Source organism: Rhinolophus hipposideros, assembly GCF_964194185.1.
Source record: "Rhinolophus hipposideros genome assembly, chromosome: 21".
NCBI lineage: Eukaryota > Metazoa > Chordata > Mammalia > Chiroptera > Rhinolophidae > Rhinolophus > Rhinolophus hipposideros.
Window position 1 is genome coordinate 13,032,993 of NC_138067.1, and position 16,280 is coordinate 13,049,272.

The 16,280-nt window shown below is 36.1% G+C and overlaps 1 protein-coding gene across 3 annotated transcripts in view; it reads right to left on the minus strand.

Moving 5' to 3' along the window:
* Positions 1–16,280, minus strand: part of CDH8 (cadherin 8) — a 323,156-nt gene that overhangs the window by 208,981 nt on the left and 97,895 nt on the right. For all 3 annotated transcript variants that reach the window (XM_081032901.1, XM_081032903.1, XM_081032902.1), the window contains one exon: positions 4,538–4,832. In XM_081032901.1, coding sequence (XP_080889027.1) covers positions 4,538–4,832 — 295 coding nt within the window. The remainder of the gene's footprint in view (positions 1–4,537; positions 4,833–16,280) is intronic.

Here is a 16,280-nt window from a genome sequence, read left to right on the forward strand (position 1 = left end):
AAAAATCTAGAGTCAAACCCAGTTCCTTTCTTATTCAGTCTTTATTATATTAACAGCACTTCAGCCCAGTCATTCTTCATATGGTTCTTAATTCATTGTATTGTTATTTGAATTCCTATGTGATGTACTGTCCTTACAGTTTTAAAGAGCTTATATCCCCAGCTTGAAAATTGTGTAACACTTCACCCAAACTTCTCCTTGTCCAAATCCTATCCCCGTTCTTCAATTTAATTTGCAAAGTATACTGACCTTAAGAGCTGTTCTATCTTGGAAAAATATTAACTATTATAAATACGCAGCAGAATCACAGCACTCATGTAAACAAAATTCCCTAGACACAGTATCAAAGATCAGTAGAGCACGCTGGATAAACCCATGGGAGGTCGAGTAAAATGTCTGGATTTAAATCTCTGCTCCTCACTTAATACCTGGATTTGGATTAGATATTATTTGCCCCATCTTTCTGTTTAAAAATAATGGGAAGGAGGGAAGTTAGTAGTGGTCTTAGCACTGTAGGATTGTTCTGAATAGGGGAAGCATTTAACACAGCTTCTAGCATATAGCAACTTTTCACTACATATTAATCATTGTTAGAGGAGTCCTGAATCTAAAAGAAAGCTACGAAAAGCTCTAGAGCTATGTTTTAGATTTGATTGGGTGCAAAAGTAACTGCGTTTTAAAAGGTTAAAAATAACTGCAAAAACTTTTGCACCAATCGAATATACCTGCGCTCAGCAATGCCACGATGCCCATCAGCTATAGCACTACGGTAGACCCCCTTCATCCACAGCTTTGTTTTTTTGTGGTTTCAGATATCCACAAACAACCACGTTCTGAAAATATTAAATAGAAAATTCCAGATGTGTTTTGAGAGAGACCAATTCACATAACTTTTATTACCGTATATTGTTACAATTGTTTTATTGTATTATTAACTATGGTTGTTAATCTCTGACTGTGCTAAATTTATAAATTAAACTTTATCATAGGTCTATATGTATAGGGAAAAAAACATAGTGTATGTAGGATTCGGTACTAGCCACAGTTTGAGGCATCTACTGGGGGTCTTGAAATGTCTCCCCTGTGGATAAGGGGGCGGGAACTGTATTTGGCTTTCTCATCTCTTTACTTCTAACTTCACTAATATGCCCTTTTGAATAAAGTACGGTTCATTTCAATATGGACATTTGTGACACATAAAGGTAAGGCTTCCTAAGCATTCATATCAAACAGGTAATTTATGGACTAATACTAGTAGAAGTAACAGACGGTTATAAAGGTTGGGGCAAAAGCAATTGCGGTTTAAAAGGTTAAAAATAATTGCAAAAACCGCAATTACTTTTGCACCAACCTAATAATCTTTGTTGGGCACCAACTCTATGCTATGCCAAATGCCTTAAAAATAATGATGTGATTTTTCAAAAACTTTTTTAGGTAGGGATTATTGCGCCCACTGTAGAGCTAGAGCAAATGAGGTTTATGTGGATTATGCCCCTTACGCCAAGTAGAAGGCAACTTTGCCACCAAATAATATGAGATTCTATTTTAAAGTCAAATAAAAAGCTTATTTTACCCCAACCTGGGTAGAGATATAAAATCAGGGTTAAATATCCATCACCCCAAATTACAATAGCACTAAAAATATCTATTTAAAGTCTCTGGAAATTGATAAACATAGGCAAATTTTTCTTGAAACACCAACTTCAACAATGCTAGTGTGGTATTCACAGTAACAATCAGACAAGATCACATGTGGCTCTTTAAAGTGAACTCTCATCGAGTTCTAAATTTCACCGAAGAATATCAAAGAACTACTCATATATCTCCAGCTTCCAAATAAGATATTTCTAAACTAATGTGGCTGCCATTTGGGCAGATATCTATGTGTGTATTGTCTTGACAGCTTGTCAACGGGCAGACACTTCTTGAATATCACATTCATTTCTATTCAATATTGGTAAATTTCTCCATCAGAATTTTCTTTCTCACTTTCTGCACCGTGAAATCCCCCAATCCTCGCTGGCTTTCCACACGGCGCACAGGTGCAGGTGCCAGCATTTCTGCAGTAGCAAAGGAAAGAAAATGAAAGAAGGAAGGAGGGGAGAGAAGAGACAGGCTGAGAGAGAATGGTAGTAATGGGGAGAGAAAGGAGATGGTAGCTGACCTTCATTCTGATATTCACCTTGATGAGAAATGAAGGGGATAATTCACACTTGACAATAAAATACTGCAGCTGCTTCTGCTTCCTTTAACCAAAGAGGTTGGGGTCAAACAGAAACCAGACACCAATGCATAAAATCGATATAGAAGGAAAGGTCCAAAGGTAAGGTGGGAGATAGACTAACAAAAACAATTTTGAAAACCACACCAATTATTGAAAGTTTACCGTATGGCGTACCTTAACCTTGTATTTTATCATGCAATTCACACACAATGAGAGCAAGATGGAAATTACCTTAGGTTTGTACCTAAAGAAAATAAGCAATAATTTGACCTCCCTGAACTTCAAAGTCTACCAGGTAATAAGGGATGGAATGAGGATTCAAAATTTTATCCCACTTCAAAACCCACACTTTGAACTGCAGCACAGTCTATGTAGGTTTTGGGAGAGAAGTCATGGACAATACATTTAGAAAAATAGTAACTCTGTATATGTTAGTGTAGCTTTTTTTTTCTTTTAATCTCCACTCTAATCAAGAAAAATTTTTTAGATAGAAAGATTTTAGATAGAAAAAATCATGTATTGTGTATTTACCAGTGCACATACACTTTGCATTATGTAGCTAATAATATCTTCGAAATCCTTCTTTTAGCTCAAATCGACCTTGAAGTCTGCAGAACTTTTTTGTGGTGGTGGGCGGGGTGGGACAGTTCTTACTCATAATATTTATCAAGCACATGACTCATATACACAGAAATAGAAGCCTGTGACACATTTACAATAAATATAGACTTGTCCATTAAGATGTAGAAACAAAAACGAGGCAAAAATAACAACTTCCCTGTTCATCATTTGTTAGCAATTAAAATAAAGTGTTGTGTATATATTGTAGGTGCCAATATTACTCTAATCTGGATGAAAAGATGGACGAGGCAAGTTCTCTGCCCTAAATGAGTTGATCAAACAGGAGGAAAGAAAAAGGAAGGAAGGAAAGGAAAGTTGTTTCTTAGTTTCTGTTTGCATGTCATAATCTAAACGAAGTACACACGTGGAGATATTTTTGCTTGTTTCTGGGTTTCTTTTTGTGCGGATGGTAAATGATAGAGGCATAACTAACTGCTAGAAAGCGATAGATGTTTCCCTAGAATAAGTGTTATTTCAGCCCGCCATAGAGGAATGGTGTAATTTGGAGAAGGAAAACAGTATATTAAAAGGAAAATTCCTTGCACAAGAATTAGACAAAATAGAGGCTTAGCAGGAGAAATACATTATAAGATGTCAAGACCTGCAGTCAATTCTGATTTGCTGCTGCAAGGGTTATATCTACCAAAGTTATATCGTAAGTAAGAAAGAAGAGATCGAATGTGAAGCCAGGCTGTTTACCTAACTCTGATCTTCAATTTATATCTCTACTTGTGCATTTTATTTGTCTCATCACGTCCACCTGCTTCTAATATCTGTAATTTTGTGGCATAGCATGTATCCTTACAGGTTTCCTTAAAAGCAATTTAAAACAAACTTGGGTCTATATTATATCCATAAAAATGATTTTTTTGTGATTTTATACTCTGAATTTTGCCCACTAATCTTGTCAGATAAGGAAGAGCTTTAATATGCCTCCACTTATTGTATAAAATCTGAGATCAGGGGTTTCCGGGATCACGGCCAGGGTTTGGGGATAAATAAGCAGATCCAAAAAATGAAAACAAAACAAAACAAAAAAGTAGAAAATCAAGTTTTGAAATATGTACTGCTCTGTAAAATATAATGGACACTTCAATGGCTCAGAAAAAAAAAAAAGTGAGAGTGGTTCACTGGGAATAGCAATGTCCCTAAGGAAAAAAAAAACCAAACAACTTAGTTAAAGCAACAGCACAGAAGTTTCTGGAACTGTGTTCTCCTAATCCACTCTAGACTCGGCCCACCAGCTCCATTCAATATCTGGCTGACCACAGACCTAGACGGTTCTCTTATTTCTCTATGCACACATCTGCATGTGAATATACCCAAACAAATAATTAAACATCCAGCAAATATCAATAGGATTAGCCTGGCATGTTGGAACAAATCTTGATAAATCCGCCTCAGTAACAATACTCCAACTACAAGTCTAGGAGAGGAATACAAATTCAGCCTATTGAAGTACTGTCATGTAAGGAAAGATATTTTAATAAAACTGCCTCGTCAGTTCCTATTACTAAGGGACTAAAGCTATTGAGCTGTGGAAGTGAGGCCAAAAAGGGGGATTTGGAAATGCAAATTAGAGATAAGACGGTAATAAATGTTTTTTATTCAGCAACACACCATCCCTGATGCCAGGAGCTATTTTAAAGATGACTCTTAGTAATAGTTTCGTGAAATTGGAAGCATACATACCCAAAATGGACATCTCTGGCACGGTAGCATGATAGGGTCCATTAAGAAACTCCGGTGCATTGTCGTTGATGTCTTGAACTTTAATAATAAATTCGGAAGGAGGCTCAAGAGGCTTGTTCGTCTCCCAGTCCACAGCCTGGGCTGTTAGGGTATACTCAGCCTTCTCCTCTCGGTCAAGTCTTTTTATTGCATGGATATCTCCTGTTATATCATTAATTTGAAAGATTGTTCCAGCTCCATCACCTGATAGGATATACTTGATTTTTTTGCTCCCAGGATCCAGGTCTGTGTGCAGCTAAAATAAAAAATGACACTGGTTTGTGATGGGGCAATTTGCAACATTATTTTTTTAACTACCTCCTGTTGGAATATCAAGTTGGTTCTTCGTACATTTACTGAAAGTTCATCAATTTCTGCGAACAGTAACTATAGAAAGCATCTAGGCAACTGTAGCCATATCAATCAAAATACAACAATGAAATCATTAAGTTTGAACAGTTAAAAAAATTATTCTGACCTGTTTAGTATAAAGTGACATGCATTTAGAATCATAAAATGATCCAGGAGAAACTACGAGTGTATGGACTCTTTTCAGTTTATTAATAATTTATTTAAACTTATTATTAGCTACCTTTTATAAATTACAATTTGTGTGCCAAGAACTATGTGAACCATTTCTTATATGATTATTCCGTTAATTTTTACCAAAAAAAGAAAAAATCAAAGTGTTCAAATATTTTATATGAAACATGAGAAAAAGGATGTGTGACAAGGCACACAATAAACTCCCAAGGTGCATATTTTGGATTAAACATGGTAGACCCAGATTCAACTCAGATCTGCCTGCTATATGTACAAAAACAAAAATAATTCTAATAATCAGATGTATATTAAAATCTCATGTTTGTCTAGGATGTTGTGTTCCTTGTTTCATACAATTCTTCTGCTTCAGGAAAATGATCCCCATTTTATAAAGAAGACTGAGGCCAGAATATGGGAACATGTTTTCCAGAAATGGAACCACTTTGGAAAAAAAGAACTTTGCAGCAGGGATTCAGATCCATCTCAGGTCACGGAAACAAAGGTTTATTGAACACCTACTCTACCTGAAAGGTTTTGGTAGGTACTGGCCAGACATTCCCTGGCTTTAAAATTTTCAGTGTACTCTCAAAAGGGAGACTGGAGTGTTCTGATACATGGGCTTCTTTTTATACTCTCTTGACTCCTGGTAAAAACACTAAAATAAACCAAGAATCTATATCTGTAGTTTGAATTTTCCAGAGGAAAAAAAAAAATCATTGAATTATAGTTGCACAATATTGCTTAAATGCACATGTTTTCAGTTTAATTCTGTTATTTAAATGCCAATATAGTTTCACTAACTGCTCTGTGAGGTTTTAAATACTAGTTTCTTAGAGAGAAAAAAAATTGTCTAGTGGAAAAAAACTCTTAGAAACTCAAAGACATTGTGTTCTCTTGGGATCACCTCTATTCAGAACAGGCTCTATCACTTTCTTCGCCAATTTAAATTGTATTTAGCTCTTCAGTAAATGAAAAGAAAAGATTATGAAAAAGACATAAAGTAGCAACAAAGAATTCAAATGCATCAAGATCTCCAACTTAACTTTTGAATATTTTAAAAAGTTAAAGCAGAAGATCACATCAAATATTTATTGAATCTCAAAATGTATCCCTTTCATTTATTGTGTTAAATTTATTAACGAGAGCAAATATTGATATGCCACTTTAGCTTAATGAATGTGGGATTATAATTCATTAATGTGATATTAATCCCAATTTATGATCATTTTAATTTATGTGCATTTCAACATTTCCATTAGCATTTTTATTAAAAAAAGAATATTTGAATAATATATCATTCCTGGAGTTTTTCCATTTATACACAAGGCATTCCTGAGACACAGAAGGTATTGGTAAGTGTCTCTCTTGTCCACAGCATTTTTGTTATTAAAAATGAAGCCTTTCAAAAAGCGATATTATCATGTTAGAACAAATTTGTGCTATATTTTTCTTACATTTGTCAATTGGTAAATTAGTATTATAATCTTAACTTAGGTTTTGATGTTTCTCTTACGTTCAGAAACCACTGAGTGAGAAAAAGGGAAAAAAGAAACATAGGTTTTTGAAAGACTAAAACACAAAGCTAAGATTCCGGTCTCTCTAACTATAAGGACTGGAGAAATTAACACACTTATTTGAGCTTCAGTGACTCTGGGTATAATGTGGGGATAAAACATCTACTCTACAGAACTGAGTTTCAAATAGAGACAATCTATTTGAAAAATAGACAAAAATGGAAGTGGACATACTAAGTGTGCAATAACTAAAACCATTTTATTTCACATTGTATTCAACCACATACAACTATCTGAAAATATTGTGATAAGCCCAGTTGCAACCTAAGTGAAAGCAAGTTCCTGAGACTTTATCCTGAAAATATGCTTATGAAACTGAAAAAACAAACAACAACAAAAAAACCCAAAATGCTTAGTAATTAATTCTTCTTTCTTTTGGAAATTCATTTTTAGCAAATCTCAGTAAAATCCAGATCCCTGGCCTAATGGTAATCTTGAAACACAGACTGTTGTATTTCTATATTCATTAGTGTCATCCTATTAGTTGTAACACACAAACACACACATGCATACACACACGTTCTTTCACATGGCGTTCAAGTAACTGAACTGTCATTATAAAAGAAGAGCAGTAAGTGTGTAAGAATAGCAATTTACAGGCAGCAAATGCTCATAAGACTCCAAATCTGGACGTCAGAAGGACTCAGAATCTACAGAGTCCAGCTGCTACTTTTTCCGTTGGTCTTCACATAAATCTGTCAGAATCTGCTCGCGCCAATGCAATGACACCATTCCTATCAATGTATCCCACCTCAGGACCCTGTCTGGGAGATTCTGGGACCAAAGGTATCCCAAATGCACCAAATGCTCACGCATCCTTGGGAAGTACAAGAACGGTCTCTGTCAAAGGCTTCTTCTGATTAGAGCAGGGTCAGGGCCACGTGCAAACTGGCCTGGGAGGCGAGACTCCTGGACCTGGCTGTGATAGCCAAAGACCTCACGCATTCATTCATTAAACATGCACAGAGCGTGGGTGCAGACAGCACAGACATGATCTCTGCCCTCAAAGACCCAGAGGTTAGTGGAAGTCAAGCACAAATAAACAAAAAATGTAGAAGACGTATAATAATAATAGTAATAATAATAATACTTATTATTACATATACTGACTTATTATCTGATAAGCATTTTATATATATAAACATAATATTATTCTCACCGGAAACTAGGGACCATGCCTCCATTCATCAATGAAACGACAGATTCAGAGATTTATTTATTTTTTTTAGGACACTTTTCTACAGACTGCATTATCAGCAAATGGCAATCTTAACAGCACGAGTTTAGAGTAAATCTCCTGGATTCAAAGGCATGTGCTAAAAGCTATGGTATGGAAAGAAGAGAGACCTGTGAGAGTTGTATAAGAACCTTACTCAACCCACAAAGTGGAGTGTGGAAGAACATAAAAAGCCTCCCCAAAGAAGTAATGAGGAAAACCTCAGCTCTCAGAGAGGGAGGAAATGCATTCCAGGCACAGGTAATAAAAGTGTAGGTGAAGATGCCGTGGTAACAGAGAGTGAGTACTAAGTTAGATAAACTAAAGATGATTTAATATGGCTCAAGCACTGAATCAAAGAAAATAGAGGGGGCAAGAAATAAGAATAGAAACGAAGGCAGGGGCCACATCCTGTCACCCTGTTGAAACCAAGTAACAGAGTTCGGAACTGACTAGTAAAGCACCAAGAACAAGGTTTCAGTAAAGAGCCTGACATAATCATGGTTTTGTTTTAGTAACTTCACAGTGGTTGGGTACGTATAAACAAAGGTTTTGGACACAACGGGAAGAGGAGATCAGACAGAACACGTAGATACCAATTCACAAAGCTACCTCCGTTTAGCTTCTCAAGTTCTGCCTGCACCCGTATGTCACATCTCCACGCAGAGGAATCTCCAGGCTCTCTGCTGACTCCCTGCAGCCTGGAGAAGCACAGGGTGTCCAGTGTGTGGTGAGAAATCCTGGAATCTCATAGTAAGTCTTTGATTTCAGGGATCATAACAGGATTGCTGCATAACTGAGCTGAATTGTACGAGTTTAATTACACCCTCACCATGTTCCATATATTTGCAGAATACTCTCCAATTAAAATACGAGTATATACTCTAAAAGTCATGGAAAGAAGCATTTGCATTTTGCATTTTCATTCTCCTTTGTATCCCCATTGCCTTTTGAGGGGTCTGTCAAATTTCGGAAGCTCAACAATATAGAGTAAGGTGAATGTGAAGGAAGGGGGGGAAAAGCACATTTTCTCATTTTTTTTTCTTAAACAATGATTTAAAGAAGAAGCAAAGAATTTAGTAAAGTTAGGCCCAGTGGGCTGAAATCATATCCAGTTTCCTCAAACATGTATTCAACTTGAGCACACAGCCTAAGAACTGAGCCATAGTACATGAGAACGCGGTTGCCAGGATGAATGAATGGTCAGATAGGTGGATGGATAATGGAAGAATAATAGATGGATAATACATGACAATTATCTGGTACTCACACATCACTGTTCTCAGCCCCCGACCCCACCCCAGTCTTCAGTATCACCCATATCTCTTTTATGTGGCTGTTGGGAAAAAAGAAGTACAAACTACTTTCTCCCTTCTCACACAGGATCCCCGAGGACACTAAAGTACTCTTAGGACAACACAGCCTAGAGAAAATATAATCTTTTCAGAGTGTCCATTTTATTATCAAAGAATGATTTCAATTACCATTCTGATCACCTTTTCTTCTCAAGTGAGTGATGACAAACAGGGTTCTGTGAACTACAGGGAAAACCCCTTCCTCTTCTGAAAATCAGGTAGCTCTGGCATCGGCACTTATTTTGAAGTTCCATTCTATCACATGCTGAGAGAGTTTCTCAAGTTTCCGATATTCCTCTACAGAAGTATCTAAGTTACTAGGTGACAATCAGTATCTTTTGGAATCCCAAAAGATTACTGGGGAACTCGGTCACTTACTGATATCTACTCTTCATGAATCCACTTACCCTTGGAGAGGATAGCAAGCTTAACACTTGAATCAATTTACATCTTAGCACGATATTCTCAGTCCGTAGTCTGTGCCTGTCAAGGAGAAACTGTGCTGTTGACTATGAATCTATCAGTGAATGGACTCATAATCTAATCCTTAAGTCACAACCACGCACTATCAAAGATGGCATGAAGAACATTGACACAATATAAGTTTTTGCCCTAAATCTCCAAGATGAGAAAGAATATAGGACTTCGATATAGATTAGGGACATATTTAGGCTGCTAGGAGAGTGAAAGGGCAGGTAGAGAAAGAGAAAGAGGGTACAAGAGTTCCCTTCATGTGTCTGAAGTCTCCCCTCCTCAAAGATCAAAAGTAGACTTGAATTCTGCTTATTTTAATTGGTAGTTCACCCCCGCCTCTTTCACCCTCTGGTAACCACCAAACTATTGTCTGTGTCTATGAGTTTTTTTGTTTATTTGTTTGTCTTGTAAGGGTGGAGGGAGGTGGTAGATGAGGGTAAATGGGGTCAAATATATGGTGATGGAAGGAGAACTGACTCTGGGTGGTGAATATCCAGTGTGATATACAGATGATGTATTACAGAATTGTACACTTGAAACCTATGTAATTTTACTAACCAGTGTCATCCCAATAAATTTTAATAATAAAAAATGTGCAGTTCAGCCCTGTTTTCCACTACAGAACATCTCACAATGGATGCTGTGAGATGGCCCACTCAAGAAAGAGTTTGGTCCCATTATTTTATTCGAGCAGACTGAGATAATCACTTGCTTCTGATGTAGTGCTAAATAAAGAAACCATCATATAATGGTGGTAGGCAGGTGGGAGAGATCAGCGTGCCATGATGGGCTACATAATTTTAAGATGCCTGTATATGCTGCAATGTTATACTACTACAGAAAATCGAAATAATTCAAATACAGTTATCTTTCATCTAGTCACTCTGTTCTTAGCAGATTGCAGAAATTAATTACATCATAAAACTAAAGCTAGGTAATAGGCATAAAAAACAACACAATATTTTATTAAGATCAAGTTGGGAATATGCAATTATTCTTGTCATCACACACTCTAAAGAAATAATAATTCCGTGAACTAGTAACAGTTCTCAAAGTAATTTACATATAAGTCACATTACCCTTAAACGTATCTTAAGAGGGGAGAGGCTAAAGAAAAAACAATCCCTGTTAAAAGAATAGAACACAGCATGCCACACTGAAAATGACCTCTGCTTCACAAAAAGATACTTTCTAATGTGTTACAGCAGGTAAATGTGTAGCATCTTGATATCACGGACACATGTTCTTTGCATTCTGTGTCAGCTACCAGTGTGAGTACTGAACAGAAATGACCTGGCCATGGGGAACAGTGCCCAGAGAAACAGGAAATTGGAAGCAAGTCCAACTAAGGGAAATGCTGCTTTTGCTTCAGGGACCTGAAAATACAGTTAGAAAAACATATATATTGTTTGTGCTTCTCTTTTAAATGGTAAGTTCCACAAGGGCAGGACTTCTATGACATTATTCAACATTATCTCCAACAAGCATCATACTTGGCACATAGTAAATGTTCATTAAAGTATAAATGTTGGATATATATGTATACTTTATATATACTGGAGATATATACTCATATACCAAATTCAATAAATACGTATATTGACTTTTTCAAGCTCACACAATTAACAAATGAGAGAACCAGATGTGACCTGATAAATCAGATTCCAGACCATGTACATTTTAGCATAATTCTATACAGACTCTCCAGAAAGCATAACTAGTTAGTCTGGGGGCCTCCTATTTCTGTAGAGGATGAGACAGATTGGAGCAGCCTCTCTAGTTTGTCCTTGAATGGCAATAGAGATTTAATATAGCATGCATTTAGAAACCACGTGTCTGAAACCATACAGGATTGACACATTCTGTGAACCCATTTATCATACAGAAATTTGACACAGCGGGATTCTCACCTCATTGGAACGCAGGAGGGAATACTGACAAGGAGAGGCCGGCAGAATGTTTCCCGAGAGACTTCCCAAGCTGACATTCATGACCTTAGCAAATTTGCTATTATCTTCTGTGAGGACCACCTCTTTACAAGTTTGGAGACATGATATGTCAGGCCCATAGCAAATCTACCTTTCTTAGGCAGAGGCAGACTCCATTAAAAAATTATCTAATCTAATTTTTGTCAGGCAAGATACTGATGATAACAGCATTTCAAATAGTGAAGTTACCATGACCTAAATTTCTCTCTATATAAAAACCACAAACAAGTGGAGCCAAGGTTGTCCTTGATAGGATTAAGATAAAGGAGAATTAGATGGACTAATTCTATAAGGATGCCATAGGAAAAAAAATAGCTTAAGTTTGCCCACCTTCCAAAAAATGAACTTAAAAATGCTTCAAAAATGCTTAAATTCCACATTCTCAGATTTTCTGTTTTCCTTTAACTATTAAGGTGGAGACTCCCATATTTAACCAAATAATCATTAAAAGGGGAAAGGGGGGGAGGCAATGACCTCCCTTCCGTTTGATACATCATTTCTCATATGTGCTAAAAACCGCCTGGTTAACATATTAAACCTTACAGGTTTGGAGGTCAATATGTTTCTCTAAGGCAACCAGAGATTTATAGAATATTAGTTCAGATTATGGGACTTAGAATGAGAACCTGATAAGAAATAGAGCTAGATTGGAACAAGCTATACGATATTGAGGAATTTACTTAACCTCTCCAAAAGTCAGTTCCCTTATTTGTAAAATGCTTTAATAAGTTTTAATAACCCTACCTTTAGGGTTTTGTTATGATTAGAATGTGACAACAGACAATAATAGATAAAGGCATGATATCTTCTAGGAACTAAGAAATTCCGATAAAATGCTTATAGGTTGGATTTTGTGGAGACTGAATTTTGGAATGATAGTTTGTACCAAACATGTAACTGCTTTCTAAGAAAAACGCACTTAACAACGTATTCTGAGTAAGAATTAAACATAAAACATTGATTTGTAGTAGAAATAAGAATGTCACTTCTTGAGCTAAATGATCTAGGTACAATGTGAGCTTAAACTCTCACTTTTGGCATGTCACTTAATCACATATTTGGTACTTACTCACCTATTCACTAATTAATGATAGGGGATATATCTGGAAGTTTTTATTTCTTTTCATTCAGCTTTATTAAGGTATAATTTACAAAGGAAATTGAGAGATATTTAAAGCGTACATTGTTTTTGTTTCTTGTTACTCAATAACTATAAGCCTAGCAGTTGAGGGAAAGTAGTCGATGTGCACTCCGTCATTGAAGAAATACTTACGAGGGCAAGAGTGTGGGTGAGAGTAATAGTAGACCAATTACTACAAAGAGAGTAGGATGAATGGATCAAGTAGTGGACAAATTGGTTGATAAGCGAATTAAGGGAAGTAGATAGATGGTTTTATTGGAGCATACATTGACAAAGCAGATAATAGATAAAGGGATGGCTGACTAAATAAAATTCTCAGCCATCCTTCCATTTAAGTTCCAGCACATATGAAATACTATGAATCAATGAGTGAATGAACAGATGGCCATGTGGTGAGTACATGGGCTGTAAAGGCCACAGGTTCTCACTAAAAGGTTGATTTTGGAATAACATAGAAAATTATTCTGTCTCAGAGCACTACACCTGGTCTTACACTAAAGTAGACATAGTTCTTGGAAGTTCAACAATAAATTGCAAGATATTCTTATATAAAGATCTTTGATGTATATTTAATTTTCAACAAAACAATCTCTCCACTAGTTTCCTGAAAAAAAAAAAAAAAAAGAAAAAAACAAAAGAACACTTCTGTCTTGTCAGGATGTATGAATAGATAGATAAAAATATTGTGCCAAATCAATATATAATGTAGTAATATAATATACGGTGTATTAAGTTGGTGCAAAAGTAATTGCAGTTTAAAAGATTACAGATAATTGCAAAACCCATAATTACTTTTGCACCAACTTAATACATAAGGAGAATAGGATTTAAAGAAAGAAACATAGGATTATTATCCAAAGAAAAGAAGTGGATTTTAAATAGATACAGAAATTTAAAACAGGTGTTCAGGGTATTTTCCAAAGGTCAGTTTATAGGAGAGCATTCAGGGTTTTTTGGAAAAGGGGACGATGTTAAGAAAATGTTGTGCTAATGTTCTTTATGTTTCAAATGAACTTTAACCAGAGTACCAGTAGGAGTTAAAAAAGATGAGATGGATATCTGATGTGGTAATCATAATTGCTTACTAAACAGGATGTATCTTGTTATCCAAATAACTGACAGAGCACAGTGGGAAAGAACCCAGTGTATAACCAAATGACAGATATCTACTTTATCTGAAATTCTACATTTATAAAGAGACTGGCATAATCAAAATGCCATGAACTTGCAAGAACATTGCAACTGAAGTTAAATACATAAATCTGGGGTTTAGTTTGGGTCATAAAACAAGAGTGCAACGTTAGCCAACCATCTTTTTTCTGTGCTCAAAAAGCCTGATAATAACTTAGCTGTGTTATTCACTCCTGTCCCTTGAGCACTGTAAACTGTCTCCTTCTAACCAAGAAAGAGGAGGTTCATGAACAAAGCTCAGATGTAACAGAAATAATATGTTCAAGTTTCAGCCATGACTACTCAATGGGTAGATGAATGGTTTAATGGATGAACGGATAAATGTGTTGATAAGAGAATTACAAAGAGGCGGATGGGTTTTATTGGACAATGTATGGGTGGAGGAAAGAGTAGACGAGAGGATGGCTAACTACATAGATTCACAAATATCTGTCCTTCTAAATAAATGACAATCAGAAGACCTGGTTTGAATTACAACTATTAGGTGTGATTTGGACAAGTTACTTAAATTTTCCCTATTTTAGTTTCCTTTTGTTAAAATGACACAACAAGGCCATCAGCACCATTACCAAAACTATGATCTCAGATTGTTGGACGGCAGCATGTATGTGAAAGTTTTTGTTTTAAGTCTTACTCTCCCAAATACAATTATTGCTATAGTGAAGATTTGAAAATGGAACTTTGTATCATAAATGTATCAGAATTAGATGTTAACAATATACCTTGCAGTGAGGTGTGTGTGTGGGTGCATTTAAGTGTTTCTGAGTGTTTATGTATGTTTCACTACTCCACCTCCATTCTGCCCACAAAACCTGGAAGTTCACTGAGAAAATATCAAACAGTAAAACAATACATGTTCAAGGAAAACCTGGAAACTCAAGATGCTCTTTTACTTTCCCCACTGTAAACAGATCTATAGATCTGTTGGAACTGTGTAAATCTCCTGCTTCAATAAGAATAATAAACTTATGAAAATAAATAGGGTATTTTGTGTCATTTACAAACAGAAACAAGACTAAACCTTCCCAGTCCTCTATTAGGACTGGGAAGGTTTAGTCTTGTTCCCTCAAAATTCAAGGTTGAAACCCTAATCCTCCTTATCTCAGAAGGTGACTGTCTTTGCAGATAGAGCCATTAAAGAAATGACTATGTTAAAATGAAGCTAAAATGGGCCTTAATCCAATCTAACTGGTGTCCTTAAAGAAGAAGTTTAGACCCATAAAGAGACACCAGGGACACACATGCACTGGGGAAGGACAGTGTGAAGATACAGGAGAAGGTTGCCACCTGCAAGACAAGGTGAGAGGCTTCACAAAACTCATGTCGTTTTTAGCCACCGTGTTTGTGATTATTTGTCATAGTAACAATAGAAAACTTATATAATATTTTTAGTCAATACAATAACAGAATTGATAAGTTTACATATCAGGTATCTAGTGACCTTGAATCTTTTCTAATTATATCTTCCTTAATTTATAAAATAAGGGAAGGGGTACTAAGCGTCTTTTCAGATGTTTTTTAATTTAAACAGGCTGTGAATACTTACTTAGACACAGCCTTCCCTTTTGCATAGCTATTTTATATTGTCAATATACTACCATAGCGACCTTGTCAGTAAATAGTGTTACCACAGCTACCCAGGCACAAGGGGTAACCCACTCATTTGTTTATTCACCTATTTTTTCAAGACCGTGGAGAGTTTCCTTACATTGGATACATTCATCATTTCCTATTGTATTTAAGTATCACAACAAACCTATGCGGTACATACCAGACACCTCATTTTACAGATTAAGAAACTGAAGGTTAGAATATTAAGCAATTGCTCAACATCACATATAGTGAAAGAGGGAGAAAAGATTTAAATCCAAGTGTGCTTCTCACTCATGTCTGTTTTATTGGTTTAATGTTGTGTGACAGACCAAAGAAAGGAGAACCAAATAAAAGCACCTGAAAATAAAGCCTTCACTGTTCATAAAACTATAAACTGTTTGGTGATTTTTTTAAACATACATTTCATTTAGCATAATACCCACTAGGTTCATGCATGTCATGTCAGACAGCGAAAGACAAATACCGTATGGTTTCACTTACATGTGGGATCTAAAAAAAACAAACGAAACACACAAACAAAACAAAAACAGACTCACGGAAACAGAGAGCAAACCGATGGTTCTGTCGGGGGCAGGGGTGTGGCAAAAAGGCAAAGAGGAATATAGTTT